The sequence below is a fragment of the Barbus barbus genome (genome assembly GCF_936440315.1).
Source record: "Barbus barbus genome assembly, chromosome: 11".
NCBI classification, from domain to species: Eukaryota; Metazoa; Chordata; class Actinopteri; order Cypriniformes; family Cyprinidae; genus Barbus; species Barbus barbus.
In genome coordinates this window covers 9,738,173-9,756,827 of record NC_136739.1, presented here as the reverse complement: position 1 = coordinate 9,756,827, position 18,655 = coordinate 9,738,173, and the positions used below count along the sequence as shown (strand labels likewise).

Sequence of the window (18,655 nt, the reverse complement as noted above, 5' to 3'; positions counted from 1 at the left end):
CTTCTGATATTATCAGCATCTGCACACATTCAACACAAAATCACTTTGAATTAAAAATTAATGATTCTCCCGCGCATGTTCGTTGCTTCGTGCTTGTCTTTTCTGAAGCTTTTCTAACTCCATGCGTGCGTGTGTGTTTGTCTGTGTGTGTTTGCGTGCGTTGGTTCTGTGTCCTCTCTGCAGAGAAGTCTGGATTATCAGGGGAGCAAGAGGAAACCCAGAAAACTGGGGTAAATAACAGCTTTCCTTCTTCGTATCTGAACACCCCACCAGCTCTGGAGGGGAGCAGAGAAGACCACGGCTCTGTTTGCTTCTCATGCAAATGCACAGCTGAAAATACGATTTAAGAAGCGCCTTTTTGCCCCTATTATTTTTGGGAGGAGAGAAGACGTGATATAAGAATGCATGTATTAATTGTGAGATATGTGACCTCACAGTCTGTGAAGTTAAGCCTGGTTCCTCTAATACCTCGAGCAGGCTGTATATCAGCGCTCTTTATGAAAGGATTAACCGTTTCTTGCTTATTCTTTTATTTATTTATTATTTTACCCTTGTGAAAAGTAAGGCAGCTTTCTTGCCTGTTTAGTTTTTCGTTTTAACCTCTTAGAGTTATTTGCTTTGCTTTTTTAACACCGTTAAAATGAAAACACTTTTATTAGTTTAGTGCCTGTATTTGTAGCACTGAGGTTGCTTCACCACAGAGATGTTTCAGAAACAAATGCAACTGACTGACATGAGAAACTCAAAAGAAACAGAGAAACACACACATTAACTGTTAGAGGCAGGGAAATAGTATTGTGAAAAAAAGGAGAGTGGATGGAGAAAATGCTGCAGGGACTCAATGAGAGTGAGTTTCAGTATTTCAGAGTGATGCTACTAAATGATTGTTCACCCACAGAGGAAAGTCTGGATGTTTTGACTCTGAGGAGCTCAGAGAATATATGTGAGGCTGAAGTAACTGAGATAGTGGAAAGGTCATTAAAGTATCTTGTAACAGAAACGAGAAGAGACAGCCAATTAAATTTAGAATGTAGTTAGGGAAATTTGCATGTTCTGCTATTTTTCAAGTACTTTAAGGAATAGTTTTAACAGTATTTTGCTAATTTTTCTATCATTATTATGCATGCAGTTTTTATGAGCTCATATTAGTTGAGAGATTATGTTTAAATGTTTGTATTTAATTAACATAATAAATTAATTTGCCACACCATAGGACAATTTCATTGAACGACTGAAGACAAAACTCAAAGTATACTTTATTTGCGTCAAGGGGACATTTATGAAAATAATCATAATAAATACATTTGTGGAAAAAAACATAAATAAAAAAACTACTCAATTAAGTTGAAATACTTTTAAAAATCTGTACTGATACTGGCACAAATGAATTCTTATACTTGTTTAATTTATATCATTGAGCTCTGTATCTCAGAAGGAAGCAGTTACTGTGAGTACATATAATGAGATGTATCACTGAATTTTCTACATCTGGCGAAGTATGCAGTGCTCATATAAAAACTAAAGATTATGGTGCGCTTTCGTCTGTAACCAGTGCATCAACTTCTCACTAAGATTTCCAAAACACACAGTTATACCATAACTAAAAATCCTTCCTAAAACAGCCTGATCAAACTATTTTTAACACAATTTTCTTATCAAACAATCTAAAAGTACAACCTCTGATGTGTGTTTAAAACATGGAAAGACTTGAAAGAAATTATGAGACACAGCACCTACAATAAGCCCTCTTTCTGATGTTATAGGATGCAAGTTTTAATGTAATGTCAAACAAGTTTTAATATAAAACATTGGCATTGTTTTTTTGTTTTTTTATTATTGTCCACATTATGCTTACTTCAAGAAACTACTTGAAAAACCACTTTAAAAATCCATAATTTATTCAATTTATTCAAGTTAATTCATTTTTTATTTAATTGATTTTTTTAATTAATTTAGATACTGTATTACATGAAGCATATTTTTAGGTTACCAAACCTATACAGTATTTTTATAGATTATGCCCTTTTGCCTTAATGTATCAGTGACTCTCTTATATTTCATTCTCATTTCTCAGGCAAATCAAGCTTCTGGATGGAGAGGATGAATATTATCAGTTACTGTCCACTATAGAGGCCGTCCCTGAGGAGGAGGTTTTATCTGGCTCCTCCCCAAACCCGGAAACTGCCACACCCACTGCCCCTCCCATTATCTCATCCAGATGAGCTGAGCTCCGCCCACCACTTTGACACGTGCTGACAGTTGGTGAGAAACCATTGTGCCTGTACACAGTTAAACACACACTACCAGCAAGCACCGTTACAGGGTGACCAATTTATTGGCTTAGATGCATATTACATCATGGTTATAAGTATTTAAAGGGACAGTTCATCCAAAAATTTAAGTACTGTCATCATTTAGTCTACCTAATTTTGGTACAAACCTGTGCGACATACTTTGTTCTCTGAAACATATAAAAGATATTTTAATAAATGTAGGTTTATAAATTAATTAATTTGTTTGTTTGTCCTTACAATGGTCAATAATCGAGAAAGCTGTTTGATTCCCAAAATATAGAAATTCATACAGGTTAGGAATGACATGAGGGTGAGTAAATGATGACAGAATTTTCATTTTTTGAGTGAACTATCCTTTAAAAGCAATAACAATAAAGCCATTACAGACGGTTCCTTGCAGTGATTTTACCAAGGTTAAAGATGACATGAAAGCATCGCTTTTAGTACTTACCGTAGTAATGATAATACACTTGAACATTTAAAATCTTCAGAGAAACATATTTCAGTCTTCAGTAAATTCAAGTACAGCATTACAATCCCAACAATATGAACAAATCACTCATAGCCTGCTTTGCTTGTCCCTTTATTTCTGCACTATTTTTTCCACCTCTTTCTGTGATTGTAGTCTTGTTTGCTGTGGCAGACTGTCAGATCAGACATGTTTCACCCTAATACACCTGACAGACAGTGTAGATGTCACATGGCATGAATGAATGAAGAATTTAATGATAGACCTCACTGAGTTTGGAGACGGTGACGTCCTGCGGTGTCATTATAGTCATTCAGGACACAACAGCAGTTATTCTGCAGAAACTGAATTTCTGTTGACTTTCTACACATATACAGCGGCCCCAAAATATACTTGGGCACTTAAGACACACTTAAAAAGGGGCATTCATTTTTAAGATAGAAAGCACACTTTTAAAGGAAAACATTGACAATAATGTGTTTGAACTGATAAAATAGTTCAAACTATGTCTGTAAAATTGTGAGATACAAACTTTTAAAATTTGCGAGAACAAAAGTCAGATAAGAAAACTTTAGATAAAAAGTTGCAAATACCTTATTTTTTATTCCATGACAAGGAAAAAAGTTAATTGGGAGACAATTGCCTGAAAGAAAGAAAGTCTGTGTTTATAATATCTCATAATTCACACTTTTCCCCACAGATTTGCAAGAAAAAAATCCAAATTGTGCAAATAAAAGTCACTTTTTAATTGCATAGCGGAAAGGGGCTTCCATAGAAAAACTGATTAAATGAAATTAACCAATAATGTGACACTTTGTGTTGTGAGTTTTGTGACAGTAGTGCATCATGTTGATAGTGATTGTTTACACCTGTGGTTCCTCTGCTAGTGTAACTTGAGGAGAACTGACTTCATACATCCACTAAAAATGACCAAAACACCAGCTGAATAAAGGACATTGAGCAAAAATTAGGAAGAAAAAATGAAGGTAGTGAGGAGAAAAGCAGTTGTTGACACTTGCTTTGATATTTTATATCTACTGCCGTGACATTCAGACATTTTTAAGTGTGATTTCAGTGTCCAATTAAGGTTCTTTTGTATATAAAGTTATGAAGTAATTCACCGCAAAAAAAAGTTTGTTATTATTATTAGTTTTTTAATCATAAACACTGAAATGGTGCTGAAAATCAGAGAATAAATTAACTAAACGTTTAATGAATATTTGTTTATAAGTATGTTAAAGAAAATTGTCCTTATTGTGTAAAACTGCTTTTTAGGGCCCTATGCACCAAATATTTAACTGCCCCTTTTTTGATGTTTATGACATCCCTGCACTCTCAGAGATTAATTTGACCTTATCTCATAGCGTCAGGCAATATCTGCATTTCAAAGCCTCTCATGGTTATGGAAAGTTTGAGGAATACTCTACAATGTCTTATTTTTGATTCACATCCTTGATATAATTCTTTCATTAAACACAGTTTATCAAACCAATAATGATACAATCATTAATTTGAATTCTCCTCAAGGAGGCAGATAACATTAGCACATGAAAAGTGATTCTTTGCGTTTGATCCCCTCTCACAGAAACAGAGACAAAAAGACATGAAGAGAGCAAGATAAGACTGTTATGAATGCCTCGCATTTCAAATTGTTTTCAACTTTGTTCTTTTAACATGTTTTTTTTTTTTTATTATTATTACTTTTTCTCTAAATCTTTTATTCAACACCTCCATTTGTGGACCTGCCGTGATGTTGGTGTAGATGAGAAATTTTGGACAAAACTCTCTCTGAGATGATAAGGTCCGTACCGCGCACACAAGCCAATTTGTGGCGCTGTTTTTTTAAATTTGCATATCATTTGGTTCATCTGCAGTTGTTGACCCCTCAGGGCCCGCAAGAAATTCTGATCTTTAGTGAAGATGTAGACAGATCTTATTCTCTCAAACACCCTCCATGTATTTCTGTCTTTCGCTTTCAGTTCCTTTCAGGTCAAAAAAGCCTTATTAGCATGCTTGCCTTATTGGCATTGGCAAGGTTAAATTTTCAATATTTCGGTTGAAATGATGTGTGACATTTTGGTGAGAAGCCAATCTGGCATTTGTTCAGTATAACGCTGTCACTAAAGAAGTGGATCAATTTTCTCTAGTGTTTTCTATACGACTTTTTTGACAATCATCCCATATTATTATAGTCAACACTTTGGGGTAATGGCACATTAGATGCTGGAAATTTGCAACATTTTTCATGGTCAGTGCAGATATATTTTTAAGCAATGGTGCACATTTTGTTGTTGTTAATGAAGATATTATTGGTTTTCCGGTTATCTTAATGTTCATGATGATGTTTGATTTTCCCTGTTCATTTTTGCAATTACTGTCCTCTAGACGATTTCTGTTTTCCTTCCTCAGTGAGGTGAGGACAATTCCTCTGTGTTTCTGGGGTTCTCATCTCTTTTCTCTAACATGCATCATAAAGATTTCGACAGGTTTCTCACTGAACTGGTATGTTTCAGATGTTTGAATCTTCTTCAAATTTATGCCAGTTTGAAACATATTTGAAAAACACATAATTTAAAGACAAATATTAGGCTACTGCAAGTGTTTTTTTAAGCAGACACATCATGCACACTTACAGACGTGAGTGCTTTCTCATGTATTGCATTGAACAAACAACCTCTTTGTTAAAGAAAGGCCTATACTCAATCAACTTCCATGTGGCTTATAACCAGTGTCGGACTCGTTACTCAAAAAATGTAATGTATTACTCATTACTAGTTTCTCCTTTCAAAAGCAATATTATTACTTTACTTGTTTCTTTCTGGCAACAATAACTACACTGCTAGTTACTACATAGCTTATCCAAATAATTCTTCTGATGTTACCGACAATATATTTCTGCCTCATCATTTGACCAAAATCTACATTGGATCGCAGTCAGAAGTTATTACAAACACTGTGATTGTGGTGATTAGTGACTTTTACAGGGTTACTCCACCCCAAAATGAAAATTTTGTCTTTAATCACCTCCATGTCGTTCCAAACCCGTAAAAGCTTTGTTCGTCTTTGTAACACAATTTAAGATATTTTGGGTGAAAACCGGGAGGATTGTGCCTGTCCCATTGACTGCCATGTAAATAACACTGTCAAGGTCATATGCAAATAGCGTATGCTGTTCTGTGTCAGCCGAACCACACGGATACGCTATTTTTGTTCAAATCAAAGCGTAAAGAATGTAGAAGACGTATCCTTGTGGTGCGGCTGACACAGCATACGCTATTTGCGTACAGTGGATATTCTCCAAAATGGTGCTACGCTGACGCAGAGGAGCCAAAATTGTTTGATAAAGTCGTTATTTAGATTTTCTTTGCGTACAAAAAGTATTCTCGACGCTTCATAAAGTTCAGATTAAACCACTGATGGCAGATGGACTATTTTGGTGATGTCTTTCATACTTTTCTGGGTTATTTACTTGGCAGTCAATGGGACAGTGACGCCTCCCGGTTTTCATCCAAAATATCTTAAATTGTGCTCCGAAGACGAACGAAGCTTTTACGGTTTGGAACGACATGGGGGTAAGTGATTAATGACAAAATTTTCATTTTGGGTTGGAGTAACCCTTTAAAGGTGCCATAGAATGCATTGATACAATATTTTAAATTGTTCCCTGATATCTACATAGAAGGTATGTGGCTTAGGTAAGGGCAAAAAACCTCCAGAAACGGTTTTACATGTCCATTTACAACTCTAGGATTTGTCCCTAGAATGAAATGGTCTGTTATTACCTTATTTGGAAGGGTCATGAATGTTGAGCTCTGCTCTGATTGGCTGTTTCACAGTGTGGCTCAATGTTGAGCTCTGCTCTGATTGGCTGTTTGACAGTGTGGCTCAATGTTGAGCTCTGCTCTGATTGGCTGTTTGACAGTGTGGCTCATTTCAGTATCTCATTATACTGTAAATAAAATGCGGGCATCAGGGAGCCGCTATTACTATACGGGGCATTGAAACTGCTTTCGAATGCACGATCGCTTTTTAGTTTCACTTTTACTTTCGAGATTCGCGATCGCACGTGCTCTGTGTAAACAACAGCACCAGAGTACTTACCACACATTTTAACTATTAGTGATCCCGACTGTACATTCACAGTCAGTGTTATGCTTTGATTCTCCTATTTTTCAGTGGTCTTTTGCTTGCACGAGATTTCCATAAGAAGGAGGAATCAAAGGTTTTTGAGGCTCACGGTATATCATTTCCATGTACAGAACTGTTAGTACTCAACTATGCCAAGGTAAAAACAGTTTTCCATTCTGTGACGCCTTTAAGGGTTGTATTAACGTTATTAATTGTCATGTGTAGCTTGAAGCTAATTAGCTTTCTCTGTTACCCATAGACCCAGATTTTTAATTATAGTAATATAATTTATATTGGGATCAGAGGGATGTGGGTGGGCAAGCCATGTAATGCCAGAGTAAAGTAATGCCACAACTTACACATCAGTGTTCAGGTCATCTTTTCTTCTCACAAAATCAATGTTATGACAATATTTCCATCTATTGAATGTACATTTCTTCATATTTCAAGCTTGCCTGCTGCTCTGGTGACTTCATGTGTTTATGAGTCATTTATTGGAATTATAAGTAACTAGCTGTTTTATAGATGGTAACTGTAATATTATGAAATCTTACTGAAATAGTATTATTATTATTATTAGTTACACTGCTAATTACTGCAGAAAGTAATATTATTACTGCAACTAGTTACTGCCCAATACTACTTATAATAAACACACATTAGCCATATTTGGGTTTTAGAATTAATTTTTATGTTCAACTAAAAGTGTAGATTTAATTTGTGTGTTACAAAGTGCATGTGACTTAAAATGTACGATCTATTAATAACACGTTTGGCTAGCATGTGTGTGTCAGTGTGTGCATGCTGACTAGCTCTCGTTCTAATCGTAGCTGGCCGTGTCCAGTTTTCTTGTGCTTGGATGAGGCGATAATGAGAATATTCTGCGAGCATTATTCCCCGTCTGAGAATATTTAGTTCCTCTGAAAAGCGCCGGCTGAAATAGGTCACTCTAACACCCGCGAGTGCCTCTTTAAAGAACATCGAATCCATTAAGAGAGATCTTGTTCCCTAGATTATTTTGGCCCTGTTTTGCCATGAAAATCAATTTTGAACAAGCTCTCTAGTTTTTGTGCTTGCCTCTGAAGTTCGCGGTGGAGACTGTTCTTCAGCAGGCATCCTTGATTAACCAGGACAATATCAGACCGCAGAAACTCCGTGTGACATGACGTTTAATAATCAGAAGCAGGCTGAGAATTAAACAGAGCTGTAGAACTGTCAAACACGATGCTTTTATTGACAAGCTAAAGCTACCGATGATCCCTAAACTTATGTCTGCTCCGGTAAACAATGTTGGCCCTGCACCTGTGCTCTTTAATATCTCAACAACTCTCCATAAAACCAGGACAGCCTATTCTTTGTGCTCATTAAAGCGCCCTCCGCATCTGGAGCACCCAATGATCTCTTTTAATGTGGTCGGCACACAACGCCGAAGAGTTTTTCCCCTCGGTTTTAACTGTTTGTTCTAGAGCGTGTGTTTTCTTTTCCAAGTATGCGGAGCAATGTGGCACCTTTCAGATATTTTGCAGCAGTAATCTTCAGATAGAGCAGTATTTATTGTCAGACAGCACACTCTCTCATACTAATAGACAGGGTGGACTTCAAAGGGGGAACACAAATAGACTGGCATTGTCCTGTCTCTATATCCTCTAGATTTCAAAGGAAGAGTTTTGAATAGCAGTGTTTCCAAAGCCTCTCTTTCAAACCTGCTGGGATGTAAAGCAGGTAACCTGCCATTGATACACAAGAACACACACACTCCCGCACTCCCGCGTATATGTTCGTTTGCTAGTAAACGCTTCCTGTGAGCCGCATCTAGTAATCGTGGTGGGATAATAAAGCTGGGAATGAAAGTAAACACTTTATTTTGCCGTCTTTGCTCGCCGCCTCTCAGAATAAACAGGTACTTTAGGATATTTGCAGATTAGCGGTGTGCCGCTTTTACGCTGACTGATGTGTGACAGACAGACAGGCATAAGAGCCAAACAGATGTCGGGTACAGGAGTGGGCGCCCTCCCTAAAGACTGATTTAATGAAGAACCGCGGAAAGAGAGCGGGTTAGAGGAGAAAGACAGAAGGAGAGAGCGGGGTAGCGTAAGATGTAGAAAGAGAAGGGCTGAGAGGGGGAGAAGGAGATAAAAGAGTGAGTGGAGTACGCACATCAAAGACTTGCTAATGATGCTGGATGCCATTAGGGCTTGTAGTGGCCTTTGTTTCGGCTTCCTAACACCTGCAATTTGTTGAGGGCTTTCTATGCCCCGCTGAATTACCCACATTTGCATGAGCGCTGAGTGAATACCGGAAGGAAAAAAAGTGGGAGATTTTACCCCACTGCATTTGGACTTGAATGTGGGCTGTGGCCAAATCTGGCCAATGTTCGGCATCTGTCTCAGGAGTAACTGAGCTATTAGCCTACTGGGTCTAAAAGATTTACCAAACTAGTCTTGTGTCTATAAGATTTTCCAAACTAGTCTTTACTTTGCCAGTTGATTCGCATGAACTTAAGTGTGTTTCCTCAACTACGGGCTCCTTTATGTTCCAGGATCTCTAACTTTTTTCTAAAACGTTTTGGAAACTTTTCCCCGCTGCTTCATAATTAATTTTTATTACTTTTCAAAATGACTTTATGTGTACATTTCATTATTGTGCCTAGATTTTTGCTCCTGAAATTTAAAAAAAATTATATTGTTAAAACTATATTTACAAAATTGCATGATTTGTTGCACTACCAGCTGGTAAGATTTTTTTAGTTGTTTTTGAAAACTTTTATTTATTAAGGTTTTTTTAATGCTCACCAGTGCTCCATTTATTTGATCAAAAATACAGTAAAACAGTAATATTGTGAAATATTATTGCAATATAAGATAACTTCTTTATAGTTCTATATATTTTAAAATAGCGATGTATTTCTTTTTGTAACAATTTAACAATCTTTACTGTGTCTTTGATCAATTAACTGTATCTTTTTGAAGGGTATGTCAAATTTACATATTTATTTTAAAGTATTACACAATTTGGCAATCAGACCAGCAATAAGCCACTAGACTTACTTGTTCACCAAGTAGACAACAGTGTAAGTGAGGAGCATGAGATATTAAACGTGATCTGTGAAGAAAAAAAAATAGTTTTATTGTTTTGCAAACAAGCTTTTAGTTTGTAAAGGTGTATAAAAGAGGTTAAAATAGTAGTATTTAATTGTTTACACTCTTAAAAGTAAAGGTGCACAGCGATGCCATAGAATAACCATTTTTGGTTCAACAAAGAACCATTCAGTCAAAGGTTCTTTAAACCATATCTTTCTTACCTTTTTATAATCTGAAAAACCTTATTTTGCCACAAAGAACCTTTTGTGAAACAGAAAGTTTCTTCAGATGTTAAACGTTCCTTATGGAACCATTTAGACAAAAAGGTTCTTCTATGGCATTGTGAAGCACCTTTATTTTTAAGAGTGTATGTAGGGTTAATAAAATCCTAACTGTAAAACCAGTGTTAGCAAACAATAGAAAATGTATTTCCCGCCACAGAACACTATTAAACACAGTACATGCTATTTTACACACAATTAGAGAGAATGACAAATTTGTCCTTTGATGTATGAAAGTCTCCTGTTAAACACTGAAACACAAAAATTAAATAGACTGTGAAAAATGTGATTTAAGTGAGTTTATATTTCCAATTGCCTGTAGTTGAAGAAACAACATGAAAATGCTGGATCCTGTAATCGTGAGGTATGAGCTGAGGACTATCCTGCATGAGCACGGCCATATGGAAGCGCATGTAGCCCATATCTCCTGAAAATGAGCTAAAGTTTCTTTTCCTGCGGGGCTTGGATAGAGGTCTGGGGAAAATCAGAGCATGAAATTGCGATTAGCCCCTGTTGTTTGTGCAGACCAGGAATAGGCTACAGGACTTGGCATGGCCAAAGGTGTAACCTGTTTTGTTTGGCCTTGCTAAAGCCCTCCCAGATGGTGATCGCAGCTGCCACTGAGTAAACACAAGCAGAGCAAGCGCTGAGAGAAGTGGCCAGGACCTGTTTACATTCAGGAGGCAAAGCAACAAATCTGTCCCTTACAGTCGGGACAAGCCATGGAAAGAGACTGTCTCAGTTCAGACAGTTTCTTACCGATCATCATAATCATACACACATAACGATTATGGAAAGTAATTTACCTAATTCAGCTTGAAACATTAGCTTCTCTACACTAAGCATTACAGAAAAAGAGTTCTGCCATCATAAAAAAAAGAAAGTGGTTGAATCAGTTTTATTTTAGTATCATTGATACTATTATAGTTTTATTCATATTTTTAGTTGTATTTACTTGAATAATTTTGTTGTTTTTTATTAATTTTGCTGTGTTTTCGTCAGTTTTTTGTCTATATATATTTTATTTTTTTTAGTTTATTTAGTTGTGAAAATGAGAGATGTTTTCTGATATTAAATAAGTTTTTTTATATATATTTCAGTTAACATTTATTTCAAGTAATTAAACTTTTCATGGTTTTAGGTTTAGTTGAATGACTAATGGGATATAATATAATCACTAAAATGCCAAAATAAATCTTTAATATCTCAGTTCTGGCTGTGATTCAAACAAAGATTAAATGAAATAAAGTGATTCACCAATTTTTATTCTGAGAAAAATACCCCGGTATTCTCTCATGTCTACTTTAGACTGTCAGAAGAGATCTCAATTATTTCTCAAATTGTTATCAGATTTGGCAAGATTCTTAGTTTGCAAATTAATGTATCAATGTAAACAATGTAATCAATGTAAACTCATCAAATTCTTCCAAAGCCTAAAAATCTGAGCTGCTATCTACAAGTATTTATATCTCTATACTTGTATTTAAGTCACTATTGACTCATCGAGTCTATATGCATTTCACAGATTTGCATATAGGAGCACACAGGAGAAACATTTGAGAAGTTTGACACTTAAGTACAGCTGAGAACATTCTGAAGTTTCTTAAAAGCTGAATGGTTTTGCAGCTCTATTTTCCATCTTTCAATGGTTTGTACAATATCTCAAATTCCAGTTGGATTGCTATTGTTTAATATTAATTTGCGTAAAAAACTGTTTGTTGATATGAGTTTCTAGTGAAATCTAAATGTAAATTTTCTCACTTTCTGTGCTCTAAAACGTTTGATTAATTCAGCAATGAAGAAAGCCTCAATTGTCCCAAAGACAAACATACGCACATGGCTTCAAACCCCATCCGACTGAATCTAAAATTAGTAAAAGTCCATAAACTAGATGTTCTGGCCCCTCCGTATAATCCCGAACCTCTGATCATGCTCGGGGAAGCCAGACGTGACCCCAACAATTACCCCGGGCCGGCAGGAACAGAGCGGGTCAGAGCTGCGATACCACACACAGCGGCGAGCGGGTGTTTAAGGGGCGACCTCTCCCTCATCTCCTGACCCGAGGCCCGTCAGCACACCGCTCCAGCCTGAGCACAGGTAACAGGATCAGATTTCAGGGGAAAATGTTGGAAATTAGCAAGAGCAGAGTCAGGCTACACAGCGTCGAGGGCAGAACACAATGGCAGCTTTCTGTCAGGGAGAGACTTCAAAGGGCCGCTGAGTGACTACTCTGAGTTGGACTTTGTTGTAGATCACTGAGGAAATTCACAGATGTTTTCTCATACGAGACACCATTACTGAGGCTCTCGTAGCCAGTAGCCCCGAGCATTTCTCTGCCTTTCCATCTCTCCTGCTCTTGTGTATGAGACAGATGTGGAACCCCTTTTTTCTTTTTCAGACTTTTTGCTTTATTTTCTTCTGCTGTCTGTCCAGAGAACATGAAAAGTTCAGCTCTGACCTGTCCGAAAGAAGCCTTAAAAATCAAGAAACTCACTGTTGATGCTTTCATCAAAACCTCACAGTCAATGCAGTGATCCTGCCATAAGAAATCCATTAAAGTTGTGCATCATCACCGAACTCTTGTAGATTAGATTGATATTTTGCACTATTTGCATATAATTTGATTAAGCTTTTCATTAACCCTCTAAAGCCTACTGTTTCTTGGCGTCTAAATTATTAACATGATCAAAACTTTTCTAAAAAAAACTACTGCATGCCTTCAGTCATCTGATTGATTTTTCAAACTTTTTCAGCAAGTAAAAGGCCATTTAATGTGATTGTAAAACCGCCACGTCTTTTTACTGTGAAATCTTCACTGATTTTTTAGAAAGGTAATGAAAGAATAACTTTTAATTGTTAGTAATATTTTAAGATGAACACTTAACTGGACTGAAGTTGCTTAGGTTTATTATTTGATTATCCATGCATGATTTGTTTTTTTTTTTTTAAAGTCATGTTAAAATGTATGAAATAACATTTTTTGAACATTATTTGTTCATCTCTCAAAAATCATCGTATTGCATTGCATTACATCTACGTCTCCTTTATTTTTTATTAAGATAATTGATTTACATTACAAGCTATTAAAATTACACTTACAAGGTTAAATTTGTGTATTCATGTTTTATGTAACCGCTGAAAACTAATCACCCTCTTTTTTCTTTTACAGATTGCCTTCTCCAGCCTTTTGCAACAAAATGTGCTGTATATATATATAATAATGAGGGGTAATTATTTATGTATGCATTATTTGCTCAGTATTTGGATTCATGTATTTATTACGAAATACAAATGTATCAGTTTTCTTGTAAAATAAAAAGGAAAAATACATTCTGTGGTTAATTATATAAGGACTCTCAATGGCAGCCTGTTGAACTGTTAATATTTAAAATAATAATTGCCAAACAACATGATTAGAAGAGTAATGGCTGACTCACTGTGCTTCATTTGTTTCTTTTTTTCTGTTTGGTCTGAGCTGTTTATGAGCAACAGACCACAGAAGAAAGTGTGTACATCCTCTTGAGAGAAAGTGATCAGCTGCTCAATAATGTGCTCTCTTCACTTTATGAGCAGCGCTGTAATGTGAGACTGCTGTTCCAGTCATAGTTTGGTACAGATCTTAAATCTCAATCACTGCTTCTCATGTTGATATTATAAAACTTCCTCTGGTAATAGATTCATTCCAACTATACAGTAAAATAAATAAAAAATATTTAACATCTGGAAAGTAACACATGGTTTTGAATGGTGTGGTTGTGAGTTTCACTTTAACAGTGTTGATGTTCTCAATCCAATCTTGCCAGCTGTTTTATATCCTATAAAAATAAATAACATCAAGTTCTGTCATTTATTGTGTGCCGACTACTTTTAAAACTCTTTGCATGCACTGCATAACCTAAATTAAGGTTGCCAAAAATGAGCCTGTGGCACCCAGAAATATATTATATAGGTTATAGTTGAACATCATATAACTGGAGGTGACCATTAAGAAGAATAAACAGAATTGTGCCCTCTTGCAATTCTCTATGGACTGCAGGAAAACTGAGATCTCCCGGTGGGAATCCCCCTCCTCCCCCATTACTATGTGAGAAACCTTAATCCCATCAAAAGAGCTGATCTGCTTCAACATCAACCACTCCAAACTGCTGGAATCTCTCTGTGGGTGTTTACTTGTCTTGTTTTTTAGTTAGTCTACACTCACACTTGAAGCTGCACTGATATGACAGCCTGCAAAACTTTGAAACTGCTAAACACTTGCTACTTTGAAGCACTTTTGGTTTTTAGCACTCTTTTACGATGCTTAGTCCTTGATTCCTGTGATATTTGTGGAGGTGTCACATGCGCTGGAGACTGAAGGCTTGACTGGTTCAGGGCGGAGCAGAGGGAGGAGAACTGGAAAATGTTCAGACTTTCTCAAAGATTGGATCTCCTCCTCTTGCCAGCCTGCAAATCACACAACTAAGACATCATCATGTCCCCTCCACACCTTGATGGCTCGACGTTGGTGTTGTGGGATTATTCTTTCCTAAATGATTTGTCTTATCAACTATGAAAACAATAAGCAGTCGCTTGTTCTTTTTGGTCTTTAATCACAAGCAATTAGTGCAACTAAAGAAAAAGTGATTTGAGAGCTGCTTTGTTGACTTGTGCCAGAAACAACCGCATCCTGTTTTTATTATTTGTTAAAAATTGTCTGTGGGGAAAATAGTTGTCTGTGTTTCAGACATATTTCATGGTTCATTATTACTGTTGCAACTAAATTATAATGGCATTGTTGCATTTACTCACAGGACGGATTCCATCTCTTTATTCGTTTCAATTGCACACTTTTAATGTCTACATGGTTTGTTGATATATTGCATACATACAATATTAGTATATTTAATGACATGTTATATCATGAATAACTGCTAATATGGCGTGTTCGCTGTGATTTTTGGAAAGAGCCAACAAGTCAAAACTCCTTGTAAGTGATGCATCCAATAAGAGTAAATTGCGGGACAGAAAATGAGTCAAATGATTCCTTCCTCTTGAAGTTATCTAGTAAGTCTGTACCAGATCTCTGGAGATAACACACAGTCCTATTGTCACACAACAAATCCTTAATTACAGAAAGTGGGATCGGGTGACTCCGGCATCCAATAGCGGGGTCTCCAGGCGGTGAGGGGGTCTTTGATCAAGAAAATCCAATTATTTGTGTATATACATTTCCCACATAGTGATTACTTCATTAATTGTCCCGCCTTTATCCCACTCGTCCCATCCCCCCCTAATAATCAGCCCTTTTATCCAGACCAACAAACACACCATAGGAGCTTTGTGTGGATTCAGAGGATTTGCTTCCCCCTCTCAAAGAGCCGCTCTTCTTTGATGATTGGGCAGCGGCGAACTTCAAAGTCATAAATCTCACTCCTGACTGGCTGGCGGCCCACCAAAGTCCTTATCAAATCCAAAGAAGTGATCCTTCACTCCCTCAGATAGTCCAGGGATAGCTGGAGGAGAGGAAGCGACGAGACCGCACTTTCCGCGAGAAGACATATTTAAGTATTTCAGAAGAAGTGAATTTGGCTGCTTTAAACCGGGAAGCTTGAGGAACTCGAGGAAGTGTTGCCATGGCAGCTGTGGCTGTGCTGAGGAACGACACACTGCAGGCATTTCTTCAGGTTCGTGAAAAGTTTGAGATATTGTTGAAAATGTCTTTCGTAACGCGCATAACGCAAATAAACGGTGCTTATTGACGAGAAGTGCCTCTGAACCGCGCAAACTCCTGCTGATAACGAGACAGTTCTACTTTATTTGGCGAGCGATTATTTGAACGATTTCACATTTAACACCAAACACACACACATAACAGGACTAGGAACTGTAGGACTTCCTTCATCGTTAAAACGGTGTTTCCATCCGTGTAATTAGTAATTACAGAGTTTCTGAGAGTTTCAGTTCGATTTTCATCATCAGTAATTAAATTTAGTGGAACAAAAAGTGCAATAAACTTGCTTTGCACTTCATTTTAAATTCGTAATGCAGCAATTAAACTTAAGCTGTTTGATTTTTTACAGTATACTTTAATTAGAATGGCAAATATATCAGATGAAACATTACTGTGAACGTATTTCACTAATGCAGCTAAAGTACATATTCAAACAACCAAATTCCGTCGTTTTGTCCAACTTGAACAGAGATTAAATGTGGTCATAGTTTCATTGGCTCGTTTTAAAATCATATCCTTCATAAACACTAAGGTAAATTTGCTTTTGCCCACAATTTTGTATGTATCATTGAACACAACGTGGAAAACTTACCACCAAAAGTTACATCTTTAATTTGATCTTAAATCTAAATTTGATCTTTAAAAAGTGTTTTCAAGCATGTGTAGCTAAATGTTTTAACACGGCTCTTTCCCACAATTTAGGATCGCACTCCCAACTCCTCACCGGAAAACAGCAAACACTCTCCTCTGGCACTTCTAGCGGCGACGTGTAACCGGATCGGTCATCATCACGGATCCACACCCACGGACTTTATTCAAGTTCCCTACGACACGACCCTCGGGTCTCCGTCACGGATTTTCCACCCTTGGAGTAACGAGGCCAATCCCCACCTTTCTAACAATTCTTCCTTTGGACTATCCTCTAAATCTCACCTGCAGGGCTCCTACACCACCCACCATGAGCTCCCCTTAACCCCTCCAGCTGACCCCACCTATCCTTATGACTTCTCTCCGGTCAAGATGTTGCCATGCTCCATGCAGTCGTTACAATCAAGCTGCCCGCCAACCTACGTTCCCGCCGTCACCTACGCAGCACCACCCCCCATCCCACCGGGTTTCATCCCGGGACACTCAGGCCTGGTCCATCAGCAGCAGAGACAGCTGTCTCCAAACCCCGGGGAGGATATACCATGGTGGAGCCTTCAGCAAGGAAACCACGTCAGCCACCCGTCGACCCTCGGCCCGCACCGCTTCCCCATCCAGAGGGGCTTGGTGTTGGGACACACAGACTTTGCACAGTATCAGACTCAAATCGCAGCACTCCTCCACAGCAAATCCCCCCTGGCCACCGCCAGGCGCTGCCGGAGATGCCGGTGTCCTAACTGCCAATCGTCCAGCTCCAGTGACGAGCCCGGGAAAAAGAAACAGCACATCTGTCACATCCCCGGATGCGGGAAAGTATATGGCAAAACATCCCACCTAAAGGCGCACCTGCGCTGGCATTCAGGAGAGAGACCCTTCGTGTGTAACTGGCTCTTCTGTGGGAAGAGCTTCACCAGATCGGATGAGTTACAGAGGCACCTGAGAACTCATACCGGGGAAAAACGATTTGTATGTCCGGACTGCTGCAAGAGGTTCATGAGGAGCGACCATTTGGCCAAACATGTGAAGACGCACCAGAACAAGAAGAGCAAAAGTCACGAAAAGACCTCTGATTACGTCAAAAGAGAAGACCTGAGACCTGTGTAGTAGTAGACTTGGATGACCATAGACTAGTGCAATAGATACAGTCTTCAGGATCCTCATGAAGCGAAAATATGTTTTGTTTTTGTTTTTTTCATTAAAAAGGATGATGAGACTTATAAGACTGGGAGTTGTAAATATAATTTTCAAGTCATTCTCAGTTCCTCAAGGAACCCTGGAAAATGTTTCTTGTCTCTGAAGCTACTCAAAACATTAACAAGTTTTGACGTGTTCAGATCTCTGTCTTCGGTGGAAGATTTCATTATTCTGTAAATATATTGATAGCTTTTGTTGAATGAAAGTGTCAGTTCTCGCTCCTTGTGGGGTGTTTTAGCATGCTATTGAAAACCATCTGTTAAACTTTCGAAATTATTGTGTGAAAATAAAGAATATGACTTGTACAGTACATGCCATTGAAACATAAGGTGGTGAAGTGGAGTTATTAACAGTGGATAGATTTATTTTTTCAAGAGGAAAAATGCGAGTTAAACGGATGTCAAAGTTTGAATTTAGTTACGTTGTATAGTGTGTGAGTGTGTATCAAACGCTTAACAGAGAAACAGTGAAACTCTGTTAAAAATGTCTAGAATGAGCCAAGAATGAAGCACTGTGAGATTTATCAGTTTGGTATCAGTTATTAGGATACATAGAGCTCTGATGTTCAGTTCAAAGGACAGCTTTTATACAGATTATATGAGTTTAAGAACAAAGTTGACAAAAATGACAATAAAGCAAATGTTAACTGACGTCAAATTCAAATTCAAATTTTATTTGTCACATACATATACATACATAGTACGACATGTAGTGAAATGTATTGTACGACTGTCCAACAGCTGTAGTTTTCAGTTTTTCGTAACGTCACTCGTAAGCATTTTGTAGATGCTGTAAAATATATGAACACATCCCCAAGCTATTCTACAAAACATATATGTAAGAAATTAGAGTTT

At 37.5% G+C, this 18,655-nt stretch overlaps 2 protein-coding genes across 2 annotated transcripts in view; both read left to right on the top strand.

Annotated features, from left to right (window-relative positions):
* The window catches only part of myo3b (myosin IIIB), a gene marked incomplete at both ends in the record, with an annotated part of 144,724 nt that extends 142,502 nt beyond the window's left edge, over positions 1-2,222 (top strand). The window contains 2 exons of the mRNA XM_079428644.1: positions 184-230; positions 2,075-2,222. Coding sequence (XP_079284770.1) covers positions 184-230; positions 2,075-2,222 — 195 coding nt within the window. The remainder of the gene's footprint in view (positions 1-183; positions 231-2,074) is intronic.
* Positions 2,223-15,722: 13,500 nt separating this feature from the next.
* On the top strand, positions 15,723-18,455 carry LOC306876805 (transcription factor Sp5-like). The gene is made up of 2 exons (XM_079428215.1): positions 15,723-15,915; positions 16,665-18,455. The coding sequence occupies exons 1-2, from the start codon at positions 15,865-15,867 to the stop codon at positions 17,709-17,711; spliced, it is 1,098 nt and encodes a 365-aa protein (XP_079284341.1). The 5' UTR covers positions 15,723-15,864; the 3' UTR covers positions 17,712-18,455.
* Positions 18,456-18,655: the final 200 nt, after the last annotated feature.